The sequence below is a fragment of the Labrus bergylta genome, chromosome 22, assembly GCF_963930695.1.
Source record: "Labrus bergylta chromosome 22, fLabBer1.1, whole genome shotgun sequence".
NCBI classification, from domain to species: Eukaryota; Metazoa; Chordata; class Actinopteri; order Labriformes; family Labridae; genus Labrus; species Labrus bergylta.
The window spans coordinates 692,885-712,884 of NC_089216.1; the positions used below are offsets into that span (position 1 = coordinate 692,885).

The following is a 20,000-nucleotide window of genomic DNA, read 5'->3' on the forward strand; positions in this document are numbered from 1 at the left end:
GGTGTCACATGACGTGTGATGTCACATGACGTGTGATGTCACATGACGTGTGATGGCGAGCACCTCGGGCGCTCCGTGCTGCTTGCTCTCCTCTGACAGCCACAGCGTCAGCACCGTGGGCTCCGACTGCTTCACGCTCGGCTCGTCCAGAACTAGCAGACCCAGACTGTCCTCTTTATCGTCCGGCCGCGGTACCTGAACACAACACAGGTCACCGCTGAGGTCAATATCTCTTTGTTACCACGGTAACAACAAAGGCAATTTATTGTTTGTGTGTAATTTCAAAAAATTGCTAAATTGTAGAAAAACATCGTCAACGTTTCAGAGCTGAAAAGTTGACGATGTTTTAGTCTGATGTAGACGGGGGAGGGGGTGTCAGCGCCTCGTAGAGCCCCCTCCTTCCTCTTCATCGTCTGCTCACAACAACACGTGTGAGTGTCATAACCTCAGAGCTGTTTTTCTGCAATAATCCAAAACGCCATGAAATACCCCCAGAGGCTTTTTGTAGAGGGAAACAGCGCAATGCTAACTTCCAGGTTAGCCAATAAAAATGGCTGCCATGTAAGAGTGATGACAAACACAAAGAGGAAGTGATGTTTGTACCTTGAGGAAGGCGTCGATGTCTCCCACAGCGGGGATGAAGTCTGGGATGAAGGGCTTCAGGCTGTGCTCCAGCTCTATGTTCTGAGGGCTGTATCTGTTCAGGGTTTAGGAAGACGGGAGATGTTCCAAACCCGAGAGATACCAAAACAAAGACAACAACAAAACAACAAAGACAACAACAAAACAACAAAACAACAAAGACAACAAAGACAACAAAGACAACAACAAAACAACAAAGACAACAACAAAACAACAAAGACAACAAAGACAACAACAAAACAACAAAGACAACAACAAAACAACAAAGACAACAACAAAACAACAAAGACAACAAAGACAACAACAAAACAACAAAGACAACAACAAAACAACAAAGACAACAACAAAACAACAAAGACAACAACAAAACAACAAAGACAACAACAAAACAACAAAGACAACAACAAAACAACAAAGACAACAACAAAACAACAAAGACAGAAAAAGATTTAAAGTCAACCTTCTGCACGTTCCCTTTTGCTCTAAATTGCACAAAGATGTATTTAACGTTTCAACATGGTCGACAGCGTGCAGCAGCTTTTGGAGCTTTCGATTTTTAAAAGTTGTTACCATGGTAACCGTGGCTCTGAGAACCTGACGGAGCGTCTTACCGTGTGATGTACTGGAACAGCTCTTTGATGTCACTGCTGACGGGCAGGTTGGCGTAGTCCGCAGGGTCGTACGCCCCCTCTGGAGCCGCACTGGGTTCATCATCATCTTCATCGTCGTCGTCATCCGAGTCATCCTCCTCTTCATCAGAGTCGTCATCGTCGTCGTCGTCCTCTTCCTCGTGTGGACTGACCCCGAGTGGCCTCCTGGTGGCCTCGTTGGCCCTGTGAGCCTTTTGGTCAGCCCCAAATTGGTCAGTGCCAATGGTGGCTGACATTAGGCCACGCCCCCTCCTGCTCCGCCTGGACTCTACCTGAAAAAACATAAAGCAGTGATGTCAGAGGAAACGTGAGGCCACGCCCCCTCCTGCTCCACCTGAAAAAAACATAAAAGTGATGTCAGAGGAAACGTTAGGCCACGCCCCCTCCTGCTCCACCTAAAAAAAACATAAAACAGTGATGTCAGAGGAAACGTGAGGCCACGCCCCCTCCTGCTCCACCTGAAAAAAACATAAAAGTGATGTCAGAGGAAACGTTAGGCCACGCCCCCTCCTGCTCCACCTAAAAAAAAAACATAAAACAGTGACGTCAGAAGAAACATTAGGCCACGCCCCCTCCTGCTCCACCTGAAAAAAACATAAAACAGTGATGTCAGAGGAAACGTTAGGCCACGCCCCCTCCTGCTCCACCTGAAAAAAACATAAAGCAGTGATGTCAGAGGAAACGTTAGGCCACGCCCCCTCCTGCTCCACCTGAAAAAACATAAAAGTGATGTCAGAGGAAACATTAGGCCGCGCCCCCTCCTGCTCCACCTGAAAAAACATAAAACAGTGACGTCAGAAGAAACATTAGGCCACGCCCCCTCCTGCTCCACCTGAAAAAACATAAAACAGTGACGTCAGAAGAAACATTAGGCCGCGCCCCCTCCTGCTCCACCTGAAAAAAACATAAAACAGTGACGTCAGAAGAAACATTAGGCCGCGCCCCCTCCTGCTCCACCTGAAAAAAACATAAAACAGTGACATCAGAAGAAACATTAGGCCACGCCCCCTCCTGCTCCACCTGAAAAAAACATAAAACAGTGATGTCAGAGGAAACGTTAGGCCACGCCCCCTCCTGCTCCACCTGAAAAAAACATAAAACAGTGATGTCAGAGGAAACGTTAGGCCACGCCCCCTCCTGCTCCACCTGAAAAAACCATAAAACAGTGATGTCAGAGGAAACGTTAGGCCACGCCCCCTCCTGCTCCACCTGAAAAAAACATAAAGCAGTGATGTCAGAGGAAACGTTAGGCCACGCCCCCTCCTGCTCCACCTGAAAAAAACATAAAAGTGATGTCAGAGGAAACGTTAGGCCACGCCCCCTCCAGGTGCCTACAGGAGAGGGCTGCCAGTGAAAGGAGAGATGTGTCTTATTTTAAAAACATAAGTTGGTAAAGTTTTGGTGTAATTGAAGAAGTGTGCAGCCTGTGGTTAAAGGGAATTGTCCAGTATTAGGTGTCTAAAGCTTCGCAGTCGGGTCTCCAGTTAACAGGGTCACCGTTTACACCGTTACACCGGTGTACCGGCTCATCGTGTCACCTGTCTCAGGCTGCGGGGGGTCGGGCTGTACACGCTCGCCACCTCCTCGGAGTCGACCACCTCCAGGCTCTCGTCGTACGGCTGGTTCTTCAGCAGGCTGCTGTCTCTGCCGCGGTCCGCCCGGTCCCCCCGGTCCCCCCGGTCCCCCCGGCCCCCCCGGTCCCCCCGGTCCCCCCGGCCCCCCTGCTCCATCACCGGCCGCCTGTCAAACTACCGAATCGACCGTTAACTGCCTGTAGCTCGGCTAGCTAGCGTTAGCTTCTTAGCATCAGTCTGTTAACGACTAACGGAAACACACCGAACACACCGGAGAAACATACAAACACCGAATACTTCTGCAAGTTCTCAGTTAACGGTGTTAACTTGGTCTCAGCCGCCTCAGGTAGCTAACAGTCTGAAGCTAGCGGCTGAGAGGAATATACTGTATCCTAGCAACGGGCAACTTCTTCTTCTTGAGTTCATTGGCGGTTTAAAAGGTGAGTGCCGCCCCCTACTGTACGGGAGTGTGTCTTTGTATGTTCCGTTCAAGTTATCTTTATTAGTCAAAACGCACAACATAACAGGCAGAGCAGTCATAGCTGGCAATGACCTTAACAATGCAGAAATAAAATAAAGTAAAATGAAAGAAATAACTAAATAAAAAATAAATAAATAAATAAATAAAATAATAATAAATAAATAAATAAATAAAAAATAATAATAATAAAATAAAGAAATAACTAAACAAAATAAAAATAAAATACAATTAATAAAATACAATAAAAATAGTATAGAATATATATAATAATATAATAATAATAATATATTCTGGGTATTAATTAATTAAGTAAGTAAGACAGAAAGTTAGCTTTACCCAACAATTTAACCATTTAACAGCCGTTGTTGAATTATTAAAAATAGCAGATTAACTCCTGAACGCTCTCTAAACTGCACAGTAAACAAAACGCAACGTTGCCGATGTGTTTAGACATCAGGAGTTTACCTGCAGTTTTTGATGGACTCTGTCTTCTCCTACACATCTGTCTTATGAACTCGTAGTTTAAAAAAAAAGCTTCAGCACCTTTTGGTACAATTGAACGTTTTATATTCCTCTGAAAGCAGCAAACTGAGAGAAACACATGAATACATTCTCATATGAGCGTTAATAAGGCAACAATATAAAACAGGAAACTTCTCACCCTCAACTGGAGGTCATTACTCATGTCCACACACACACACAGACATGATAGTGACGTCAATGCTGATTGGCTGAAGCAGTTTGGGGTGAGGGCAGCCTGTTGCTCAGTGACGGTCAGCGGCCGTGTGAGAAGTTGAACTGCAGCAGCGAGCTGACGTTTCTGCTGCACGAGGAGACAAAGACGAGAAGTTTGAAATGAGGGCAAATAATCAGAGTCTGCTGCTCACAGCGTCGTCTCGTCTCTGCAGCTGTTTTATCCTCTTTCAGGTTGTTTTGGTTGGAGAACGTCGAAGACTCACTCGCACAAAGCAAGCAACTTAAAAAGGTCTTTTTATCACTGCAGTCCAGTCCACCGTCTTCTCTGCAGGAAAACTCAAACAAACCTCCTGACTCTGTCACAAATAAACTGAATGAGCTCTATAGAGACCCAAACTGTTTTTGTACCAGGATGTATTTTATTTATTTCATTTATTTTATTTATTTTATTTATTTTATTTATTAGCAAACATATACGAATACATCAAAATACGATGAACAAAAACATAAAAGGATGTAAACATGTTTATTTTAGCATGGGGCTCTATGAGGACTGACTCACTGCAGGAGACAGACTCTAGTGGACACTGGAGGAACTGCAGCTGTAAAGTTAGACATTTTAACATGGGGCTCTATGAGGACTGACTCACTGCAGGAGACAGACTCTAGTGGACACTGGAGGAACTGCAGCTGTAAAGTTAGACATTTTAACATAGAGCTCTATGAGGACTGACTCACTGCAGGAGACAGACTCTAGTGGACACTGGAGGAACTGCAGCTGTAAAGTTAGACATTTTAACATAGAGCTCTATGAGGACTGTCTCACTGCAGGAGACAGACTCTAGTGGACACTGGAGGAACTGCAGCTGTAAAGTTAGACATTTTAACATAGAGCTCTATGGGGACTGACTCACTGCAGGAGACAGACTCTAGTGGACACTGGAGGAACTGCAGGGTTTTGGTGTTTGTTTAACTTCTTGTTGTTTATGTTGAATGATTCTTCATGTTGATGTGGTTATGTGGTTTAGTCCAAACTGATTTATCGACCTGCTCCCTCACGTATCCTCTGGTACCCCTTAAGGACTTCCCAAAACCTCCACAGGAACCTGTAGAACCCCTTCAAGGACCTCTCAAGGTGCAGTTTAAATCTACTCAAGGATCCCTGTACCACTAAAATATATCACAGAACTGTTTTATCTGGTCCAACCTGATTTGTGAGAACCTGAATGTGTGTGTGGGTCACTGTTAAGGGGGGGCAGGAATGTTCTGTTCATCACACACACACACACACACACACACACACACACACACACACACACACACACACACACACACACACACACACACACACACGTTTTTGTGATCAGCGACCTCTTTCTTTCTAATAAGGTGATTGATGAGCTATTCTAACTGTGTGTGTGTGTGTGTGTGTGTGTGTGTGTGTGTGTGTGTGTGTTTTATGTGCGTGGATGATGACGTCAGAGGCTGAATGGGGGGCGGGATTTTGTCTGACTGGGACAAAGACGACGGGGGGTCATTAAACACAAACACACACACACACACACACACACACACACACACACACACCTATCCTCGGACGATGTGAATCTCATTAGCCCCGCCCCCTTTCCACAGGAAATAGTTGCTTACAACGATCGAGTCGCCGCGGTGACGGTTTACGAGGAGGCGAGGAGGCAGGACGAGCGAGGTCAGAGGCCATGAGTGTCTGAGGGAGAGAGAGAGACAGAATGCTGCGATCTGATTGGTTGAGAGAGGATGATGATGATGAAGGAGAGTTAACCTGTATAACTGTAGGTCAGACCACCATCTGGTAACCATGGCAACAGGACAGATACTTCAGGGTATAGCCTTCAACCCTGCTGATGGACTCAAGGAAGCGTCACCTTACAGAGGACGTTCTTTGAGGGATTTCCAGGACCCTTGTAAAGCACCAATTCAGGCTTCTCAATGACTTCCCAAATATTAGTATTACATCTTCAAGGACTCGTGGAACTCCTCCAGAACCATTTGTACTTTCTCAAGGACCTCAGGATATTATCTAAAGGTTCCTTGAATTGCATTTAGAATTCAAGGTTCTCTTTCAAGGACAGCTGCAACCTCTTTATTAATCATTTAGGGTCCTGTTTTACCTGGAACCTTCTCAAGGACTTATCATCTCCAGGTTCCTTTCGAAGGACCTTGGAGCCCCTGAAAGCATCATGGAAACTTTTCAAGGAACCTTCAAGCATCCTGATTGGCATTTATTTTCTGTTAAAGACCCTTAAACTTTCCAGGAGTACAGGCCCTTTTTTAAAGTCCTGTCATGGACTTTTAGATACCCTCAAGGACACCTGAAAGACCTCAAGGACACCTGAAAGACCTCAAGGACACCTGAAAGACCTCAAGGACACCTGAAAGACCTCAAGGACACCTGAAAGACCTCAAGGTACCTTGATGTAGAAAATGTTTGATCTTCATCACCCTGGAACCTTCTCAAGGATTCCAGGCAGCTTCACAGCAATCACTGGAACCCTTTCAAGGACTCCAGGACCTCCCGATTAAATACAGATTACTTTTGAACTCGTTCTCATTATTTTCATGAACCTTTACGTCTGATTGGCTGATATTTTTATCTCTCTCACACACACACACACACACACACACACACACACACACACACACACACACACACACACACACACACACAGTCAATGGATGAGAGTGTGTGTGTGTGTGTCTGTGTGTCTGTGTGTGTGTGTGTGTGTGTGTGTGTGTGTGTGTGTGTGTGTGTGTGTGTGTGTGTGTGTGTGTGTGTGTGTGTGTGTGTGTGTGTGTGTGTGTGTGTGTGTGTGTGTGTGTGTCGTCGTGGGTAACAGCAGAAAGAATGTGTGACATCACAGCGTGGCGTGGTATATAAGCTCGTCTCTGAGGTCTCCACGCAGACCACCGACCCGTCCTGGCACTGCGACAGGACAGACACACACACACACACCAAACTTCACTCAAAAAACGTCCAATTTTTACGACGTTGTCTGAGAACGATAAAATCTTCTTTTTTTTATCTGAACTTTTCTGAGCAGGTGAAAGTGTTGACGGACGACCGGCAGAACTTCCTGGAGTTTGTTGTGTTTTTGACATTTTGAATTGTTTGGATTATTTCTCTCCGTCGTTCAGTCACAGTGAGTTCTTCTTCTCTTTCTTAAATATGATCCAAACAGGAGGATTCATTATGATCAAACCTTCTGATCATTGTGGTTTAGTTTAGTTTACACACGTTTCCATGGTGATGGTGATTTTAATCTAAGTTTGTGATTTGTATTTTTGATCCAAACAAAGATGGCGTCTTTATCTTCCTCCTCCTTCCCGGCCCTTCCTCTCCTCGTCCTCCTCTTCCTCACCATCGCTGTGGAGTCCAGACCTTCATCTCAGAGAGACAACTCACAGGTCTGAGAAAATCTTCATCATCATCATCATGGTCATCTTCATCTTCATCTTCATTTTCATCATCATAATCTTCATCACCATCATCATCATCGTCTTCATCATCTTCATCATCATCATCTTCATCATCATCATCATCATCATCATCTTCATTTTCATTTTCATCATCATAATCTTCATCACCATCATCATCATCTTCATCACCATCTTCATCATCATCATCACCATCTTCATCATCATCATCATAATCTTCATCACCATCATCATCATCGTCTTCATCATCATCTTCATCATCATCATCATCACCATCTTCATCATCATCTTCATCATCTTCATTTTCATCATCACCATCTTCATCATCTTCATCATCATCATCTTCATCATCATCATCATCTTCATCTTCATCATCATTACTATCATCTTCATCATCATCATCATCATCATCATCATCTTCTTTATCATCATCATCACCATCTTCATCATCTTCATTTTCATCATCATCTTCATCATCATCATCACCATCATCATCTTCGTCATCATCATCATCGTCATCATCTTCATCATCATCATCATCTTCATCTTCATCATCATCACCATCATCGTCATCATCTTCATCATCATGATTATCTTCATCATCATCATCATCATGATTATCATCATCATCATCATCTTCATCATCATCATGATTGTCTTCATCATCATCTTCATCATCATCATCATCATCTTCATCATCATCATCATGATTGTCTTCATCATCATCTTCATCATCTTCATCATCATCATCATCATCATCATCTTCATCATCATCATCATGATTGTCTTCATCATCATCATCATCATCTTCATCATCATCATCATGATTATCTTCATCATCATCTTCATCATTTAATGATTATTGTTTGTTGATTAAAACAGAAAAACTTAAACTTTTAGTATCATGACCTCGTGTTGCGTTCAATGACAGAGTTCAAATTCTGTAAAAAAGACTTTCAAAGAAAAATAAATAAAACTGCTTTCATGTTTTACACCCTCAGGTCCTCCACTCTCTGTTCGGCTCTCACCTCTCCTCTCTCATCCTGGCCCCTCCCACCTCCGATGACATCACAGAGGGCTCAGCTGGACGCCCAGCTCCCTCCACCTCGTCTCCATTTAAGGGAGTGGCCGTGAGTCGTGGCGCCGCAAGAGGATTGGCCGGCAGACAGGAGGCGGTCCCTCGGTTCTTCATGGACTTCCTGCAGCGCCAATCCAAGATGAGGAAGCGGAGCAGGAAGTCGATGGTCGGAGGCAGAGGATGCTTCGGGATGAAGATGGACCGCATCGGCTCCATCAGCGGGTTGGGCTGTTAGAGACATGTGTTACCATGGCGACAGCTTTGTCCTACGACTGTTGTGGTAGATTTTACCGCTGTGTAGACTGACTCTCTCTGAGAAAGCTTCAGGACATTTGTGATGTCACAACAGGTGACTCCAGTCTGACCCACCATGACCTGTGACAGTGGGACCGCCCGGTCCACCAGTCACAGACTCCATGTTTGACGTGCACTAATGAAGGAATACATTAACGGAGACGTTCTCCTGCTGTAGTGACGTAGACACAGGTAGATGGAAACAGGAAGACATCAGGGGACAAGGAAGCTCCTCCTTCTCCTCCTATCAGAGCGCTGGCTCTTCACAGCCAGCAGTGTGTGTGTGTGTGTGAGAGACGACCATGTGTCCAACATGAAGATGTGTGTTTGTGTGTTTTTAGACAAACTGCTGGTTACAGCAGGAAGAAAATAAAAGAGAAACTCCATCGGGCTCCTCTTGTCTTGTGTTCTTTGGTGTTAAAGAGTCTGTGGATTTATTGTGATGATAGTGCGACTTAAACTGGACTTCTAAAAATACACATAAGTCGGAGTAAGACACTTTGAAAATGTGGTTTGGGTGTCGATTTACTTTTGCATGTTTATGTCCCAATCCGACCCAAACTGGACCAGATCCTCTGAGCACGCTCCACAGTCCTCCACAGTCTCTGCACCGGGCTTTGACCCTGAGGTCAAACTGTGTGGAACATAGCAGAGGTCACATTGTCGTCTGCCTTGAGATATCAGCTGCTAGAGGGATGGCTCTCATCATGTTTGAACCAACAGTGAAGTGTAGAGCAGGTAGATCTGTAAAGTCGTCCATGTTTTCCCTGTTCCACATACAACCACCACCTAGCTGTCTGCTAACTTGTTAGCAAAGTCAACCGAAAGAAGGTCCAAAAGTGACTCATTTAAAGGGGATAGCAGTCAGACATTTTTCTGTTAAAGGCTTTATATGTGATTTTTTGATCCAGCAGATGTCGCCCTTGAGCTCCAGCATGAAACCAAAACAACTCGCGGTGCATTGTTGTGTTAGCATGCTAATGCTAGCGATCTTTATTATGCTGGTATCTTCACACTGCATGTAAATTTACCTGAAATGAGCGTGATCTAGAAACACAGTTAAGCAGTGAGTACAGTATGTTATTCTTCTTTTCTCTAGTCCCTCAATTAAACAACTTTTATACACGAGGGGAGGAGTCAGCCAGCCGTCCGGGCGATGTAAACAAACTGAAGATAGGACTCTGAAAACTCTGAAAACATCACAGACAGTGGGACTCGGGTGTTACACCCATTGTAGACAGTCATGACTCACAGAGTTATTTTCAGAGGAGATACTTGATTTCTACATTTAAGTGTGAAAAATCACAAATAAAGACTTTGGATTCTCTCTCAATGCTTGTATACTGGGACAAGAACAGTAGAAAAATGAAATGGCCTAATGGAGCTGTAACTGTGTTGACACAGAGCGCTTTTTGTAGGCTAGCGCTCGTTTTTTTAAAACAAAACCATTGGTAGTTCAGCGTTTTCAGTGCACAGCGTTCAGAATGTAAAAACACCCTCACCGTCAGCTGTTTTTTGTCGTTGCACTCACAGCGGCGCTCTCAGTTGGAACAGCGTAACAATGGTCAATGTCACTTCTCCCTGATTGACGCATCAAAAGCAAGAAGGGGCAGGACTTCTGATATCAGCTTTGTCAACAATAATGGCGGAGGGTAAACTGATCTGACTTGTCTTTTTTGAGGAAATCTTTTTAGGTCTAAAGCTGCTAACTTGAAATAGGGAATATAACACACAAAAAAAAGTTGGTAACATTTCTGAACAGTGTGCTATTATCATCAGGGCCGGCCCGTGGCATAGGCAGTATAGGCAAATGCTAGGGGCGCCTGCCGTCCATAGGGGGCATCCTGGTACCCGAAATGAGTGAGAAAGAACAGTTGACGAAAATAAGAAGACAAAGAAGGAAACGTGTGTTTAACTATTACTTGATGTTATTTTATCTGCATCACCTATTTAAAAAGGTCATATTTTCTTGCTCCCTGCTCGTTCCGTGCTCTTTGTAGTGGAGGAGGGCAAACTAGTTATCAGAAGTGATTCACACTGATCGTAAAGAAAGCTGTAAACCATAAAGCTGTATGCCAGTTTTCTTGAAGTGTATGAATATTGTGATTGGTGGGGTACCAAGGGGTACCAGCTAAAATCTTGCGTAGGGCACCAAGTGAGTTAGGGTATACTGATTAACATGTTTGATGGATTCATTCCTCTCCTACACATCACTGTTTTGATATAGATGTTGTTTTTTAAAGCTTTGGTATTTTTTTAAAAATAATATTGATCATTAAATAACAGAAATTGTATCGTCACTATTAGTCCAGCAGATATGTGAAAGAATTGTGCTTTTGATGATAAAAGCATGAATCTTGGTACACTGTCAGAGCATGCCCTAAGGAAGATTTTTGGCTATAGGGCCATCGCACATTTGTCCTATGGTGCCATTAGCAGCCATTTTCAAAATGGCCACCACCGGGTATCAATTTAAAGTATAAAGTATCTTAGGTTCTAGACCACCTATGATCGTGATTTCAGTGACTAATCCTACATTTTCATGGATAAGGAATGAAGTGGTACTATTAACAACATGCTAGTAACTACCTAACTACATCAATTAGCATTTAGGGAACTAAATACTACTAAACACATCAAATAAATATTACCACTGGATTCCCCATCCTTGGACATGTAGGACTAGTCACTGAAATCAAGCTCCTAGCTGGTCTAGAACCTAAGTTACTGGTAAAAATAATAACTATGGCGGCCTTTTTGAAAATGGCTGCCATTGGCGCCATAGGACAAATATGCGATGGCCCTATAGCCAAAAGTCTTCCTTAAGGCTCCAACAGTGTGCCAAGTGTCATGCTTTTATCATCAAAAGCACAATTCTTTTATATAGTTCACATATCTGCTGGACTAAATCGAAAAGTATCTCTAAGACACTTTTACAATCTTTTCCCGCCACTAGAGGACAGCAGGGAGCCATTTTGTCCCCTTGTCACGTGACGAGTAGAGGCGCTTCAGAGTTAGCTCGTACGCTAGCAGCTAGCTAACGGTTAGCATTTCATTCGGACGTTAACTGCCGAACAACACGGTAACAGACTCCAGTCCGGTGGGGGCATTTCTGCGGTACCTTCTCCTCTTTCTCCTCCCGGTTGTTCCCGGTTCTCCGCCCCCCCCCCCGGTCCAGACCGGTATTTAAACCCGAAACATGTCGGCGGTGCAGCGGATGAAAGTGGCAAACGAGCGGCACAGCAAGACCATCACACAGCGGGGACACGTCCAGAAAACATCGGTACTGACAGCAGGGCTAGCGGCTAACAGCTAACACTCTCACTGCATGTATTCAGTTGAATGATTAGAGCTTCTGCAGGGATTTGATTCTGTTTGGAAAACACGACGGATCCTGATGATAGCATTCAGCTAGCTTTTAGCCTGGACTAAGCTAAACGTCGCGTTTTGCCGGGTGAAGTGAAAGAGGGGCCAGACTCCCTTGAGACATCTGGGACATTAGTATTATATTTCGTGTGCTCAAATTTCCACACTATATATTTACAAGTTGTGACTGTGGATGTACTGCATGAGAGTCCGTCTTCAATTCGGCATGAACTCCTTTAGCTGGTCGTCGGTTGTGTAGCAGCATTTCATACTTTTTAAACGCAGTCTGCCGCGTTCTTTGGCCGCTGTAGAGTCGGCGGTGGGCGGAGGCGCGGCGTCCCTCAGCAGACACAAAAGATCGGTTTGTTTGAAAGAGTCGTGATTTACGGATTTTACACAAGCCGAATCAAAGAAGGATTGAAAACGGTTAAATAAATACAATAATACTTCATTTATATCCAGCTGTTAATGTCCAAACATGGGACGCAGCGTTAATAGAGAGATTTCTAAATGAGGTTTGGTGGTGAGCACTTGCTTTGCTTAGCAGGGGGCAGCAGTGTGTAAGAACACACACTATCATTACTCCAAATCCACCAGTAAAGGAGCAAATCAAGATCAATGAATGAATGGATGAATGAAGGACTTCATTTTGAACTTAAAGTAAAATAAAGATAATAAAAAATCTTACAAAATAAACGTAACACTGTGCAAAAAAACTAGTACACCCCTTTCTCACGTTTCTTCTATGAACTGGTATATTATTCAAATGTATTTACAACTAATGTACTAACAAGTATCACCCGTTAATTTGACACCACAAATAATAACCAGCATTATTACAATCCTAACATCCACCTGGTGTTACAAAATAAATAGGAACACCCCTAAAACAACCTTTCCTCTTTCATATACCTGCCATAATATCGTTGCATAGTTTTTAAATAGATTTATATTTGTGCTTTGTTTCCACACGTCCATCCTGCACCCTGAAACACACAAAGGGCCTCACTCACAAACATATCAACAAGTCTCTGCTTAAAACAGTCATACGAGCATTTGAGTGACAGTTCTGAAGGATGGAGGGCGGAGGCTTCAGGATGGAGGAGGCGTGGCCAAAACAGCAGTTTGTTTGTTTTGGTTTCATGCTGGAGCTCAAGGGCGACATCTACTGGATCAAAGAGTCACACATTCATTATTTAAAATACAACAACAATTAAAACCATGATTACTAATACATTGACTAAATGTGTTAGTAATCATGAGATTGACTCCTTTTCATCCATCCATTATCTTCACTGCTTTTTCCTGTTTGGGGATCCCAGCTGTCATTGGGTGAGAGGTGGGGTTAAACCCTGGACTAATCACCAGCCAATCACAGGCCTGTCAGTAGTTAACCTAACGAGCATGTCTCTGGACTGTGGGAGGAAGACGGAGAGATCGTGCAGACTCCTCACAGAGAGACTCCCCAACTTCAAATCTTTCATTTTAAATCACAGATTTAGTTTACAATCAAGAACATGAAAACGTTCACATTGAAATGCGACAGTTCAGACTTTCATTAAATCGTCGAGCGCTCCTAATTGATGCCTATCTCAGAGCATGCAGGGTACAGAAATCATCCCATCCTTCTCCTGTTAGTTTTTATTTTAACATTTCATTACTTCACGCTCTCCATTTGGCTGGAGCGTCTTCACTAAAGATCACAATCCATGTTCTATGTTCTGTCTCTGTTTGATTGATGACTTCACACGACGTACGTCCTGCACGTTTAACCAGCAGACACACACCACAGCTGTAACAGCCTTTATTCACCTTTCTGTCTTTTCTTCTGAAAGGATGTCAGCCTCTAGCTCAGACCAGCCCTCTTTAGTTCACCACCTTTTACTGGACATTTACTGAAGTATATTAAAGTCAGGGTTGGTCATTTCCTCCACTTCTTCAGATTCTGCTGTAAATTGTCTTTAGGTCCTGACAGAAATGAAGAACTCATGTTCTCTGAAACAGGAGAACAGGTACCAATCTGATGAACCAATCAGACGCCTCCCTGTCTCCCTGCTCGCTTTAAAGTCTCAAACGTACATATTCTAGATGATCACCTGGTTGATGGGTTCAGCTGCAGACTTAACGTGTGTGTGTGTGTGTGTGTGTGTGTGTGTGTGTGTGTGTGTGTGTGTGTGTGTGTGTGTGTGTGTGTGTGTGTGTGTGTGTGTGTGTGTGTGTGTGTGTGTGTGTGTGTGTGTGTGTGTTTCAGCGGCCTGTAAACGAGGAGAAGTCTCCGGTGGGTCCGTGGCTGCTCGCTCTGTTCGTCTTTGTGGTTTGTGGATCAGGTGAGTCTCACACTGATGACATCATCAGCTGCAGAATAACCACCGGCTGGCGGTCATACTACAGACATAACACAGTGTGCAGAACACGCTGCGCCATTATGTATAAATAATGTGTGTGTGTGTGTGTGTGTGTGTGTGTGTTACAGCCATCTTCCAGATCATCCAGAGCATCAGACAGGGCATGTGATGACCTTTGTTCCCGAGCTGAGCCTGTCACATGGAGATGGGCGGGGCATGTCGCCATCATGACCCCACCTACCACAGACACTCACACTGAACACACACACACTGAACACACACTGAACACACACACTGAACACACTCACACTGAACACACTCACACACACACACTTGTTCCTGTGGAGTTAAATCTGAGCTGTTTTTTTTTTTTTTTTTACTTCCTGTTCCGTGTTGATGAAGCTGATTGGTTAGGATAATTCATTCTTTTTATTTTTTTGTTACGATGGTTTGTCGGATGAAGTCTTAACTCTGCCTCCTGTCAGTCGTTCTGCCGTTTGACTGAAAACTCATCTTTGTTTGTTTGTGACTCTTTGATTTAAAGGAACAGACCGCTGACTTGTACGCTCGTCATCACGTCGTTCTTCAGTCTCAAAGGAGGTCATAACAACAATAATAACAAGTCACCATGACAGATGACGGCACCATTACTAGAAGTCCTAGACGCCAAATGTTGGATCCTTTCTAGATTTTTAATGATCATAAATTACTGACACACTCACACAGATGTCTCTGTGCCAAAACGCTGCAAACGTATTTATTCAAGTCAGACGGTGCTCTCAATGAGCTTCAGATTTTAAATGTTTGATTTTATTTCTGCAGCGATAACGGACATAAAAGACTCATTTCAAACAAACACAGCCGGTGTACTCAAACCTCCAGTGGGCTTTAAAGCGAGCGTGTCTTCTGTTCCTCTGGCAGCAGCGACGTGATATTCAGGATCGTGATGAAATGGACTCAAAGCCGCAGTTTGGTTCCTTTAAATCAGAGATTTTAAAGTCTCGTTTTGGATGTAAATGAATAAAAACAACAAATAAGAAGCTCCATCATCATCGACATCGTCCTCTCAGATAACGTCTGACACCGTCTCTTCAGTCGACCTCCAGCTTTAGACCGTCTCCTCTCAACGTGTTGATCTGTGGCGATGTGAGCGCGCTGCTCTTTCTGCAGCTGAAGCGGTCGGAGAGGTGAAGAGCTGGGCGAGCCTCCTGCCTGCTGGACGACATGCTCGCTTTTATACAAAATAAAACCTCTGATATTTTTCTCTAAACGCCTCAGATATCTGTGTCCTGTGTGCTCCGTCTCTTTAAAAACAGAAACATTTTAACAGAACGTCTTTTCTCCTGAAACATTACATCAGATAAACATTTTCTCAACATGTTGAAACCCAGAGGAATATGAAAAGATAAATCATTTCAACCTGTTAAAGGAGCAGTATGTAACTCTGACCCCTAGTGTTTAAAATGTGTACTGCAGTCTAAATTCTAAACACCATAGAGAGCTGTCTCCCCCCCCCCTCCTCTCTAGAGTGGATGCTCACTCAGGTCACCATGTGGTGGACTCTGAAGCTTCAGTGTTTATCCAGCTCTGCATGGGTCTGTAAACCTTTCTGTGTTCTAACCTCTCTCCATTTTTCAAAAGCATCTCCAATATTGATCCTAGTTTGAGCACGTTTCTGCTCGTGGAGCTTATTAGAAACATGCAGAGGCTTTTTAGGTCGGGTACAATCACTTCTATCTGAACCACTTCTCTTGACCGCTTCCATCGCTGCAACACCTGTTGACCTGATAACTGCTCTCATATCTGACTTTAAAGGTGACATATCCTCCTCCTCCTCTTCTTCAGTGTAAATAAGTCTCAGAGCTCCTCAAAACATGTGTGTGAAGTTTCTTGTTCTAAATCCACTCTGATCCTGTATTTGATCATGTTTATAAACCCCTCTATTTCAGCCCTGCTCAGAACAGGCTGTTTCTGTGTCTGCACCTTTAAATATGTAAATGAGCTGTGTCTGACCAGGCCCCCTCTCTGGAAGGTCTTGGGTGGCTTGGGCTTTCTCGCTCCATGTCCTATTGTTTAATGGAGGTGATAACTCATCAGCCATCGATGGGACTCCAGCGCCCCCTGCAGGAACAGACGGGTGATGCCACTCCGGCTCCGTCCGTTAATATCAGTTACAAATCGCTCCTTTAAGTTTTGTGTTTTTTGAGAAGAAATCTGCCTCCCAGGTGCAAAGGTAGCTTGTTCCACCACCGGGGGGCGACAGAGGAGAAGAGTCTAGAAAGGGCCCTGATGTGAAGGTTGGGTCAGACGCCTGAGCGTAGTGGGCAGGAGGGAGTGTAGACCTGGATCAGAGAGTTTTCTACAACAGCATTATAGAAGTCAGGCCTGCACTGTGATGATGATGATGATGATGATGAAGGGGATTCTTCAACTCATCATAATATGAACATGTGTTTTTGCATTTCAGCAATTTATTATAAAGTGCTGATTCATATCTCTATTTCTTCAACTCTCTTCTCTTTAATACTTGCTTTAAGTACATCCCTTCTTGTATTCTTCTGCTGTGCTGTGTGTCAGAGCAAAGGACCAAAAGGACCATAATCTCATGTGTATTCTACATAATCTCATGTGTATTCTACATAATCTCATGTGTATTCTACATAATCTCATGTGTATTCTACATAATCTCATGTGTATTCTACATAATCTCATGTATTCTACATAGTCTCATGTGTATTCTACATAATCTCATGTGTATTCTACATAGTCTCATGTGTATTCTACATAGTCTCATGTGTATTCTACATAGTCTCATGTGTATTCTACATAATCTCATGTATTCTACATAGTCTCATGTGTATTCTACATAATCTCATGTGTATTCTACATAGTCTCATGTGTATTCTACATAGTCTCATGTGTATTCTACATAATCTCATGTGTATTCTACATAATCTCATGTGTATTCTACATAATCTCATGTGTATTCTACATAATCTCATGTATTCTACATAATCTCATGTGTATTCTACATAGTCTCATGTGTATTCTACATAGTCTCATGTGTATTCTACATAATCTCATGTGTATTCTACATAATCTCATGTGTATTCTACATAATCTCATGTGTATTCTACATAATCTCGTGTATTCTACATAATCTCATGTGTATTCTACATAATCTCATGTGTATTCTACATAATCTCATGTGTATTCTACATAATCTCATGTGTATTCTACATAATCTCGTGTATTCTACATAGTCTCATGTGTATTCTACATAATCTCGTGTATTCTACATAATCTCGTGTATTCTACATAATCTCATGTGTATTCTACATAATCTCATGTGTATTCTACATAATCTCATGTGTATTCTACATAATCTCGTGTATTCTACATAATCTCGTGTATTCTACATAATCTCATGTGTATTCTACATAATCTCATGTGTATTCTACATAGTCTCATGTGTATTCTACATAATCTCATGTATTCTACATAATCTCGTGTATTCTACATAGTCTCATGTGTATTCTACATAATCTCATGTGTATTCTACATAATCTCATGTGTATTCTACATAATCTCATGTGTATTCTACATAGTCTCATGTGTATTCTACATAATCTCATGTGTATTCTACATAATCTCATGTGTATTCTACATAATCTCGTGTATTCTACATAATCTCGTGTATTCTACATAATCTCATGTGTATTCTACATAATCTCATGTGTATTCTACATAATCTCATGTGTATTCTACATAATCTCATGTGTATTCTACATAATCTCGTGTATTCTACATAATCTCGTGTATTCTACATAATCTCATGTGTATTCTACATAATCTCATGTGTATTCTACATAATCTCATGTGTATTCTACATAATCTCATGTGTATTCTACATAATCTCGTGTATTCTACATAATCTCATGTGTATTCTACATAATCTCATGTGTATTCTACATAGTCTCATGTGTATTCTACATAATCTCATGTGTATTCTACATAATCTCATGTGTATTCTACATAATCTCGTGTATTCTACATAATCTCGTGTATTCTACATAATCTCATGTGTATTCTACATAGTCTCATGTGTATTCTACATAATCTCATGTATTCTACATAATCTCGTGTATTCTACATAGTCTCATGTGTATTCTACATAATCTCATGTGTATTCTACATAATCTCATGTGTATTCTACATAATCTCATGTGTATTCTACATAGTCTCATGTGTATTCTACATAATCTCATGTGTATTCTACATAATCTCATGTGTATTCTACATAATCTCGTGTATTCTACATAATCTCGTGTATTCTACATAGTCTCATGTGTATTCTACATAATCTCATGTGTATTCTACATAATCTCATGTGTATTCTACATAATCTCGTGTATTCTACATAATCTCGTGTATTCTACATAATCTCATGTGTATTCTACATAATCTCATGTGTATTCTACATAGTCTCATGTGTATTCTACATAATCTCATGTATTCTACATAATCTCGTGTATTCTACATAGTCTCATGTGTATTCTACATAGTCTCATGTGTATTCTACATAGTCTCATGTGTATTCTACATAATCTCGTGTATTCTACATAATCTCATAGTTGTTGGTTCAAAACGTTAAAACCATTTCTGGTGGGACAGAGAAAAAAGTGATCTCATCTGTGGAAGAAGATTTGCATCCTCCACATCTCCCATAACTACGTGATGACGTCAGCGAGGGAGAAGATGGCGACTGTGCTGAAGGCGGAAGGTAAAGAGCTTTAACAGACTGTTTTACCTCTGGACTCATCTCGGTCGGTCCTCTTTTTTCTTTTTCTTTTTTAAACCGTGTTGTGTTTTTTATGAGACATGTAGAGATCAGCAGTGGCTGTGTGACTCGGGTGAGCTCGGGTAAACCCGGAGGTAGAGCCCTGCAGCTCGGCTCCGGAGCTGTTTAAATCACTGGGACCTGGGAAGCTAACGCTAGCTTAGCCGCTGAAGCTATGGCTACTCGGCTAGGTGAACAGCTCCACAGTCAGACACGAGTTATTTATCATAAAATGAGTGAATAAATGTGACTCTGTGATTAAGTCAAGAGTAACGGAACGAGGGTGTGGCGACTGTGTGAAAACGAGCTGTCGTGTCGTTACAATTATGTAAACAAGCGAATACTGAGAAGCGTTCAAGAAGATACATTAGCTCAGCTTAGCAGTCCGGGAGGAGCTGAGCTAATGTAGCCGAGAGAGAAGCTGCAGCAGGCGGCTACATCAGCCAGGCGAGTCCGCGGTCAGAGCGCGGCCTCCGTGTGGGTGTGTTTATGTGAGAGAAGTGCAGACCACAGTGTCATTATACCAGGATATAAAAATTAAACAATGTTGATACCATGGC

At 42.6% G+C, this 20,000-nt stretch overlaps 4 protein-coding genes across 4 annotated transcripts in view; 3 read left to right on the forward strand and 1 right to left on the reverse strand.

Annotated features, from left to right (window-relative positions):
* ift46 (intraflagellar transport 46 homolog (Chlamydomonas)) overlaps positions 1 to 3,298 on the reverse strand; it is a 5,235-nt gene extending 1,937 nt beyond the window's left edge. Inside the window, exons 1-4 of the mRNA XM_020657237.3 lie at positions 2,831 to 3,298; positions 1,254 to 1,564; positions 604 to 697; positions 64 to 195 (exon numbers count right to left, since the gene is read on the reverse strand). Coding sequence (XP_020512893.3) covers positions 64 to 195; positions 604 to 697; positions 1,254 to 1,564; positions 2,831 to 3,022 — 729 coding nt within the window. The 5' untranslated portion in view covers positions 3,023 to 3,298. The remainder of the gene's footprint in view (positions 1 to 63; positions 196 to 603; positions 698 to 1,253; positions 1,565 to 2,830) is intronic.
* A 3,659-nt stretch (positions 3,299 to 6,957) lies between these two features.
* Positions 6,958 to 9,280, forward strand: nppcl2 (natriuretic peptide C-like 2). Its single transcript, XM_065950604.1, has 3 exons — positions 6,958 to 7,222; positions 7,380 to 7,487; positions 8,519 to 9,280. Exons 2-3 carry the CDS (start codon positions 7,380 to 7,382, stop codon positions 8,828 to 8,830), a joined length of 420 nt encoding a protein of 139 aa, XP_065806676.1. The 5' UTR covers positions 6,958 to 7,222; the 3' UTR covers positions 8,831 to 9,280.
* Positions 9,281 to 11,907: 2,627 nt separating this feature from the next.
* zgc:85858 (uncharacterized protein LOC405879 homolog) lies at positions 11,908 to 15,870 on the forward strand. The gene is made up of 3 exons (XM_020657232.3): positions 11,908 to 12,172; positions 14,507 to 14,582; positions 14,729 to 15,870. Exons 1-3 carry the CDS (start codon positions 12,089 to 12,091, stop codon positions 14,767 to 14,769), a joined length of 201 nt encoding a protein of 66 aa, XP_020512888.1. The 5' UTR covers positions 11,908 to 12,088; the 3' UTR covers positions 14,770 to 15,870.
* A 3,399-nt stretch (positions 15,871 to 19,269) lies between these two features.
* camta2 (calmodulin binding transcription activator 2) overlaps positions 19,270 to 20,000 on the forward strand; it is a 22,017-nt gene continuing 21,286 nt past the window's right edge. The window contains 1 exon segment of the mRNA XM_065950880.1: positions 19,270 to 19,383. The gene's annotated coding sequence lies outside the window, so the exon portion shown is untranslated.

Bases quoted from the DNA above. Each gene is read 5' to 3' on its own strand.
- nppcl2 (XM_065950604.1), top strand. From the start codon at position 7,380: ATGGCGTCTTTATCTTCCTCCTCCTTCCCGGCCCTTCCTCTCCTCGTC. The intron at 7,488-8,518 runs GTCTGAGAAAAT...TTACACCCTCAG, and splicing joins CTCAGAGAGACAACTCACAG to GTCCTCCACTCTCTGTTCGG.
- zgc:85858 (XM_020657232.3), top strand. From the start codon at position 12,089: ATGTCGGCGGTGCAGCGGATGAAAGTGGCAAACGAGCGGCACAGCAAG. The intron at 12,173-14,506 runs GTACTGACAGCA...TGTGTGTTTCAG, and splicing joins GACACGTCCAGAAAACATCG to CGGCCTGTAAACGAGGAGAA. The intron at 14,583-14,728 runs GTGAGTCTCACA...TGTGTGTTACAG, and splicing joins CTTTGTGGTTTGTGGATCAG to CCATCTTCCAGATCATCCAG.